At 57.0% G+C, this 8,508-nt stretch overlaps 1 protein-coding gene across 3 annotated transcripts; it reads right to left on the bottom strand.

Moving 5' to 3' along the window:
* Positions 1-682: 682 nt before the first annotated feature.
* RABGGTA (Rab geranylgeranyltransferase subunit alpha) lies at positions 683-6,571 on the bottom strand. Of its 3 annotated transcripts, none has more exons than XM_067739311.1 (17): positions 6,452-6,571; positions 6,085-6,139; positions 5,809-5,919; positions 5,306-5,430; positions 4,926-5,113; positions 4,463-4,666; positions 4,067-4,150; positions 3,896-3,978; positions 3,705-3,806; positions 3,497-3,602; positions 3,352-3,403; positions 3,093-3,181; positions 2,874-2,962; positions 2,665-2,781; positions 1,913-2,026; positions 1,576-1,663; positions 683-900 (listed from the first exon to the last, which is right to left on the bottom strand). In XM_067739311.1, the coding sequence occupies exons 2-17, from the start codon at positions 6,085-6,087 to the stop codon at positions 716-718; spliced, it is 1,740 nt and encodes a 579-aa protein (XP_067595412.1). In that variant the 5' UTR covers positions 6,088-6,139; positions 6,452-6,571; the 3' UTR covers positions 683-715. The 3 variants fall into 3 exon arrangements, with proteins under 3 accessions (XP_067595412.1, XP_067595432.1, XP_067595422.1); XM_067739331.1 differs by having other exon boundaries at positions 683-908; positions 6,452-6,568; XM_067739321.1 differs by lacking the exon at positions 6,452-6,571 and adding an exon at positions 6,288-6,438.
* Positions 6,572-8,508: the final 1,937 nt, after the last annotated feature.

Here is an 8,508-nt window from a genome sequence, read left to right as displayed (position 1 = left end):
CTCGGGAGCTGGGGCCAGGCTCTGCCCAATCCAGAAGCAAGAACATGAATCTGGAATCCCAGACCAAGTTGCAGAGACAGCTCTGGCTCCAGCACTTGAGGTCGGCAACCTTGGGTGCATCTTAACAGCAGTTTCCTCATCAGTACTATGGGCCTAATCGTCTCAGCCCTGAGAGCTTGTGAGGATCATATGGGATCAAGGATCTCCAAGGGCTCTTTATCCAGAGCATGCTACTCATGGGGACTGACAGTGTTGCTGTAAGACAGGGGAGCCAGGGCACCCTGGCCCACTCCTCCTGGGAAGAGCTTTCTCAGCTGTGGTAAAGGAGAGCCAGGGCAGACAGGGCATCTAGAAGGGGCACAGGTCACGGGAGAAACTTCTACGAGCCCCTTTCAGTTAGAGAGACTTCCAGCTGCTTTGTGGTCCAGCCCCAACCAGAACATGGACTCAAGTCTGATTCCAGCCTGGAACTTAGACCCAGCCCAGCCCCAAACTGGAATGTAGCTTCAAATCCAGCCATTGCCCTGATTCTGCCCCAGATACTGAGGCTTTGGTTCTCCATGACAGGGAACAGCAGGACTGAGCATAAAATGAAAGTAGAGGGGGTGAACTGACATACCCTCGCTCTCTCCCTTTCTTTTCCAGGATAGGTAGCGGTAGTAATGATGGTGGCGGCGGCGGCTTAGCAGCCTTTGGGGGCCTCTTCATTGTTTATTCAGTTCCAATAAGTTAAAGGGCAGGGGGCGGGGGCAGAGTCTCTTAGGTGAGGCTGCTGCGAACTGAAGGCAGCAGCTCGGCCAGATGCTCCGAGATGCCCACTGCTTGGCACAGGGGGTTGCCCTGCAGGTTGAGGAGGACCAGCCTGGGGCAGGAGGCAAGAGGCTGGAGCACTGCAGGCTGCTGGAGGCCTTGGGCAGGAGTCAAGGAAAGCTCGGCAGGTTCCTCCAGATCCACCTGCTCCTGTGCACCCATCACTGCTTTCCCTCAAGAACAGGGACTGCTGCCTAGCAGCCTGCTTGGTGGGCACCTTGTCCGCTTCCCCGGAGGGCGTAAGGCTCTAGACTGCAAACACCAGCCCTCGGGGGCCAGGCAGGAAGCACAGGAGGCTGACTGGATACAGTCCCAGAAGGAGTGGTGGAGACTATGGCCAAGGTGAAAGCTAGCCCCAGATGCAGAGGCACCCATGATCCACCAATGGCCAAGGGTTGCCAAGTGGAAATGCAGGCTAAACGTTGCTTTAATTGCCATTTTTTAAAGAAGAATCAAAATTCTAGATTTTTTAAAATATGAAACTTCCTGATTTTAAAAACAGGATGCGCTATCCAAGAATATCTGTAGGCTGCTGGTTTGTGAACTCTGGCTTGAGGAAGTCACTTACTTCCATCCTCCAAAACTCTACCAGTACAAGTCAATGATAGCCTCATACAGCGCCAGGCTACCCTCTCTCCTCAGCTTAGACAGCCGGAGCCCCCTCTGCATGTCCAGGGGCAACACCACCCTGCTTGCTGTCTGTCCCTTCCTGGTGTGGCACCTCGCACTACCTGTTGTCCGAAAGGCACCCAGAAGGAAGGATACGGTTGTTGCACAGAAAGAGCTCCTGCAGCCGGGGCAGGTTAGTGACACCATCCAGGGACTCGATAGTGTTGTCATTGGCCTGCAGCACCTGGGGAGCAGGGAGGGCAGGGAAGACAAGGCAGGGAAGGCAGCTGTCAGCCTGGGATTGGTACAAGCAACTGGGGAACCCAGGGTGATCAGCTTACAGTGCATGGAAGGGCTCCTGGGGTCAGGCTGGGTGACAGAGGAGAAGGCAGGGGTCATCTGTGGGCATCTCTTTGTAGGGTGGGCAGACTTCTGAGGTGGAGGAAGGGGAAAAGGATCACCCAGGACAGCGACACAGGAGCGAGTGCTTTACCTCGAGGCAGCGCAGGGCAGCCAGGGCAGGGGGCAGGGCTCGGAGGCGATTGTGCGACAGGTCAAGGTGAGTGATCAAGAGCAGCTGCTCCAGATGGCAGAGCACCGTCAGATCCTGAGGAGGGGGGATGAGATACCCAGCGAGACCTGGAGGAAAGTCCTCAGCCATCGTTTATCAGGCACTTGCCCTGTGTGCCCCACACAGGCCCTTGGGGACCCCAGCTGAGGAGAAGAGGGAGTAGGTGGGATGCTTGCCTCAGCACCCCTGGCAGTACATGCCCCACGTCAAGGACATGGGAGAGGCCTGAGCCCTCGGGCTGGGTGGCCAGTGGAGTGGTGGGAGTGGGGCAGGTAAGGGGGACGGAGGAGGGCGCTGGGATAAACACAGGCACTGGTGGGAGTGGGCCTGGTGAGTCTGGGATTGGCTGGTGGGGGCGAAGGTGGGCAGCAGTGACGTGTTGGGGAGATTGATTGGGAAGGACTACAGAGGAAAAAGAGAGTCTGGAGGGTTTGTCAGAAAGTTCTGGAAACTATTGAGGTTTTAGGTGTTGGGGCCTGCTCCAGGGAGAGAAGCATGGGAAGGAGTTGAGGAAGAAATGTCCAGAAAGGCACATGCGACTGAAGGAAAGCCGGGGGCATGGCGAGCGTCTCGGCTGAGGCCCAGGGAGCGGACATAAAAGCCGGGCAGGTCCTGAGGAAGAGGGAGGCCAGCTAGCAGGGCGAAGGCCGGGAAGGCGCGTGCGCAGTCCCTACCTTGTGACCAAGGTGCAGCACGCGCACCTCCGCGTACTCCATCTTGAGCACGCTGTTCTCCAGCAGGAACTTGCTTCGCAGGTCGTCCAGGTACGCTGCCCGCATAGGGTCCACGGCCTGGCAGGGAGAAGGGACGGAGAATGCACGTCAGCTGCCCTCCTCCTGCCCGCTGGGCCTCCCCATCGCCGGTTCCCATGGACCCGACTTGCCTTGAGGGTCTGGAAGTACTGCAGCGTCTCCTTCTCATACTGCAGGGGGTCCAGCGCCCGCATCAGCAAGATGATGGTGAGCAGGCACCCTGGGGAGAGGGCAGGGAAGAGGATGGTCTCTCCTGGATCCTCCTCTGCTCCCATCCTCTGGAGAGCCTTCCCATTCTCCCCAAGGGGCGCCCCCCTAGAAAGGGGCCTCCTCAGGGGAGCGGGCCTCACATTTATTCTCAGGCTCCAGCTCCTGCAGCTCCTTACAGGATTCAAGCTCGGACTGTAGCACCGTGGACTTCTCCACCGACAGCTCACACCTGAGGGTGGGCGGGGGGGGGAGGGGATGATGCTCCAGCCCTGGGGTACTAGTCAGCCCCAGTGTCCAGTCTGAGATCAACTGCTTAAGCCCCCGGCCTCCTGCCCAGCTGCCTGATGCCCAGAGTCCAGAGCCCCCATCCTTGTCTGTGCGCTTCCCCGTCGCCATCACCTGAAGAGCTGTTCGTCCGTGGCGGAGTCCCGGCACCAGCCCTCCTGGCGGCCTGTAAGAAAGAGCAGGTGGTAGGAGGGGACACCCATGACAGGAAGAGAGGGATGAGGGCTGCCGCCAAGGGGGTAGGCGCGGGCTGTGTCACCTTTTAAGAGCACACACTCCTTCTGGGCACCGCCTGCTGTCCAAATGACACGAAATGTATGTTGGGGCAACTGGTCGTTGAGAGAGGTGGCGGGCAGGTCACAGAGCTGGGAGCACGGGGTTAAGAAAAAGCCCGGCGGCACCACCTTCCTGACAGTCCCAGCCCAGCCCTACCCCAGCCTCCAGTCTGCCCACCAATCCTGGGATACCCAGACGTGGCTAGGCCGGTTCCTGCCATCTGGGGTCCTCCACGCCACGGCCAGGGGTGACTCGTCCACCATGAGCAGCAAGGTCTCCGTCCTGGAGCCCACCTGGCACGGGGGACAAAGAGAGACCCGTCACTCCAAGAGCACCAGGCCCACGATCCACGATGCTCTCCGGCAAAAGCTGCAGGACTCACTAGGAGGGGCCGAGAGAAGGAGACAGTCAGACAGGCCTCATCCCGGCTCACGTGCAGGCAGTGCAGGGCATCCTGGGGATCCGCTGGGGGAAGACACAGCCTCAGGTCTCCTTAAATATTCTTCCATTCCTTCTAAGCCCTAATCACCCAGCTTCCTCCCCCACTGCTCACCTCGTCCCAGGAGCCAACGATGGTAGAACCAGGCACTCTGATCATTGGGGTCAGTGAAGAAGGCGTTCTGCACCAGCTCCAGCTCTGCGGGGGCCACGGAGGCATGGGGTTGTGGTTAGGACCCTGCTTGGCTCCTGGCCACCCCAACATCCCACCCTCACCGTGGAGTTCCTCCAGCCTGCAGTTTCACCTATAGGCTGGCCTTGCCCAGGGGCTGCACGTTTCAGTTTTATCTTCCCCATTGGACACTTGGGCTCCCTGCAGCCAGGGGCTGGATCTTATGCACCCCCAGAGCCAGGCAAGTTCCCGAGTGGCAGGTTCAGGAACAGGCCTAGGCATCAGGGTTGGAAGGGTGGCACTGCAGAGTCCTCCCCAGCACCCCCTGACTCTGCTTACCTTTGAGCAGCACATCCTCAGGGAGGCGCCCCTGGGGTCCAGAGTCTGGCTGGGGATGCAGCTGGGGCAAGAGGCAGGAGCGGTAATGCCAGGAGGAATAGTTGGAGAAGTTTCGGGTGATGAGGCTGTCAGTGAAGGCTAGCTCCTCTGCAGGGGGCACAGCTGCCTGCGCAGCCACAAACCGCCGGTAGTCCCAGCAGTGAACTGGGGGGAAGGGCAGACAGCACATCTCAGACGCAGGGCAAGAGAATCTCCCCGGCTGGTACCCCTGGAGTTCCCTCGGAGATCCTGAGAAACACCTCTCTGCACTCCATGGAGGATACATTTGGCTCCATCATCCCTTTTGCCATCAGCTCAGTGGGCCCATCCTGGCCATCCCTCCCCACTCTGGGCCTTACTGAGGCCCTTGTACCGGAATGTGGGGCAGGTGAGGGCTGTAGGGACAGAATCTGCGGGCACGTACAGTTCCGCTCATCAACCTCGAGGAAGCGGGCACACAACTCCAGCTCCCGGGCCCAGTTGGCCTCTGGCAGGCGGCCCAGCAGCCAGCAGCGGTGGTGCCAGGTACCGTAAGACTTGGGGTTCACCCTCAGACAGCTCTCCAGGAAGCCCAGTTCTGCCTTCACCAGAGCGGCCAACTCCTCGGGGGACCTGCACCCAGAGGGGAATGGGGGTCAGGGCCCTCCAACACCCAATCTCAGCTCACTCCTGTCTTTCTGCACCCAGCCCTCCACTGCCCTCTGCCTATGCCCCTGGCTGCCCCACTCTTCCTCCAGCCCTGGACCCAGGCAGGGCAGGGGCAGAGCCAGGGCCATCTTCCCGGGGCTCTGAACCCCAACGCACTTCTGGACCTCCAGCCGCTGGAGCACCTCTCGGCGACAATTCCAGAGGGTGGCAAAATCAGGGTTGGCTCCCAGAATCTGGCTTGTCAGTTCCAGCACTGATTCATCCAGCTCTCCAGCCTGGCGCTGAGAAGGTAGATAGCAGGGTCAGAGAGATCATATCTTTCTCCTGCTACAGGGCTAATAACATAAATACAACTACCAACTGTTCTGTGAATGCCATACTATACTGTAGGTACTATACAAAGCACTTTATGGGTTTACATGTATTCTCTCATTTAATTTGCACAACAGCCTTATGCAGTAAGTGCAATTGTTAGGCCCATTTTACAGATGGGCAAACTGAGGTCCAAAGAGATTCAGTAACTTGCCCAAGGACACACAGCTAGTACCTTATAGAACGCAGATATGGATCCAAGCAGCCTGACTCTAAGGCGCAGTTCTTGGCCTCAGTGCTATTCTAAGGGAGCCACTGTGGGAGGGGACGACCTCTGAGGGCCCCACCTTCTGGAAGACAGTCTGGGTGGCTGACTGGTATAGCTTCAGCTTCTGTTCCCGCTCTAGCCTTTTGGCTTCCGCTTGCTCTTCCGATGTCTTCACCTTCAGGCGCCCGTGCTATAGGGATGGGCGGGTTGCAAGAGTGCAGGCTGCCTTGCAGGGGAATACCCACCGGAACCCCCACTCCGTTATATCGGGCAACGGAGGCAAGGCCACGCGGGGCAGGGGCAAGGGCAAGGGCATGGGCATGCGGAGGTGAGGGGCTGCGCTCAGGGTTCTCACCATGGTGCTGGCTCAGATTCAGGGCAGGGTAGGGGTCAAGTGGTGCCCGTGAAACCTGGGGAGAGACATGTCAATCATGGGAGCCCCGCCCCTGGTAGCCCAGTCCCTAGACGTCCCCAGGAAGCCGCGGGCGAGCCGGGGCGGAGACCCCTGGGGTGTTAAGGGGTTCCGGGACAGGCACTGCACGTCCTGAAGGCACCCACCCGGAATGGGACTTGCACTCGTGCAGCCCTGTCCACAGCCCGATTCGCCGGAGCCTGCCGAGCTGGAGCACTTAGGTGATGGGGACTACTCCGCGCTCAGAGGCTGTCGCTACCCGCCCGCCCCACGGATCCCAAGCACTGCTGGCCCCCGCCGGCGGACCCACCTGTGCTGGGAGGAGGCGTGCGGGACGCGGAGCTACGGCGCCCACCACCGAGCCCGAGCGCTAGCGCTAGCTAGAGCGGCGTCACGCCCCGGCTCTCCGAGACTCAGCGCCCTCTGCAGGCCTGGGGAGGGGCTCGCGGCAGAGCAGGCAGGCTCCGGAGGCGCCTGCGCAGGATCTCTGGGAGCCCTGTCCGGGAACGCCAAGTCCCTGTTAGCCCTCTGGTGTGTAAGAGTGTGCACGCGTGACTGTGGCGCGCGCGGGGAAGCAGCGCAGGTTGCAATTCCAGCCACCTACTCAAACTGCGTTTCATTTGAAAAGGTTTCCCCCACAGCCGGAAGCCCACCCTCTCAGCGCTCCACTAACCTCTCTCTGGCCGCACTCGCCACCTCTTAGTTGCTAAATCTAACTGATGGAGTTTCCTCTCCTTACCTCCATTGACCTCTGCAGCATTTGATGCTACTGACTTCCCTCGACGTGACACCCTGTCCTGGCTTTTCCTGCACTTTTGCCCCTCTCTTCTCATCTGTTTACCTTCTCTTCCCCTAAATGTTGGTGATATCTAGGGCCCTTTCCACACTCTTTCCCCACTTCACACACTGCTCCCTTGGGAGAATGTTCACAAATCCAAGCCTTCAACTGCTTGGAATCGGAGCTCTTCAGAGCTCTGTCCTGGGCCCACAGATCTTCTGGCCCACACTTTGGGTGACTTCATCCACACTCATGGTTTTAATTGCTATCTGTAAGCTGATGACACTTAAATTTATATCTCCAGCCCAGATGTCTTGCAAGCTTTTATAATGGAAAAAAATGTACACACACACAGAGACACAAACATTTTTTAAAAAAATATTTATTTAGTTAGGCTGCAGAGGGTCTTTGTTGTGGCACACTGGATCTTTGTTGCGGAATGCGGGACTTTTTGTTGGGGCTGTTAGTTGCTGCATGTGGGATCTAGCTCCCCCACCAGGGACTGAACCCCTGGCCCCCTGCACTGGGAGCACAGAGTCTTACCCAGTGGACCACCAGGGAAGTCGCAGACACACACATATTCATAAGCCTATTAGGTATCACCTGGGTGTCCCAGAGACACCTTGAACTCCAAAAGTCAAAAGTTATCATTGTCTCCCCTCCTTCCAGAGTAGACTTTGGCCTTTATGTTTCCTATTTTAGTGGATGGCCTCCCCACTTTTCCTTGATATCTCTTAAATACCCTCTCCATTCCCACTGCACTAAGAATTTAAGTTCATTTATTCCTGGGATTGTTGGAAGTCTTTTCAATGTTCCCTCATCTCCACCCTGTCCCCTCTTTTATCAATTCACCTCTGTGCTGCTGAATCAATCTTTCTGAAATGCAGATTTGATCATGTTGTTTCTCTGCCCAAAACCCTTCCATGGCTCCTGACATCTTTTCAGGAAAGACTTTGAATCTCTCAGGTCAGCACATCAGGCCTTTTGGCATTTGGACCCTGCTTACCCCTATGGCCTCATGTCCTGCCTGTCCCTGTTAAAAACTCTTCATTACAGCTGATAGGATGACTTGCAGTTTCCCAAGCACATTAACCTGTTCCCGCTTCCTTACTCTCCTTCCTCCACACCTCTTCCTTTGCCAGAATAGCTCCTGTTCATCTTTAAAATTTAACTTGTGTCACCTCCAGGAAGCTCTCTAAAATGCCCCAGTCTGTTAGTGATAGCATTTACCCCACTGTGCCTATGGTGAGTCTTGGTTTGTATGCTAACATCACCTAGGAGATTCAGAGTTCCTGGAGGACAGGAACAATATTTTTTTTTGGTCTTGCTTCTCCAATACTTGGCCCTGGTTCTCAGTAGTTAGTGGGTAGTTATCTGAATGAATACAACACCGCATAATGAGGGCTGGCTTGGCTGGGCCTAACGGTGAGGGCTGTTGGCATTCAGGGATGGGAGAGATTGTGAGGACTGGACCAGCCTAGGAAGGTTTCCTGATGGAGACTTCATGGGTTCAAAGTGGTCACTGAGTGTCTATGTGTGAGTGTGATGTATTTGTGAGAAGTGTGTGTCCATGTGGCATGTGTATGTTT

The sequence above is a fragment of the Pseudorca crassidens genome, chromosome 1, assembly GCF_039906515.1.
Source record: "Pseudorca crassidens isolate mPseCra1 chromosome 1, mPseCra1.hap1, whole genome shotgun sequence".
NCBI lineage: Eukaryota > Metazoa > Chordata > Mammalia > Artiodactyla > Delphinidae > Pseudorca > Pseudorca crassidens.
Note: the sequence above shows the minus strand (reverse complement) of the source record. Positions and strands in the feature narration are given on the sequence as shown.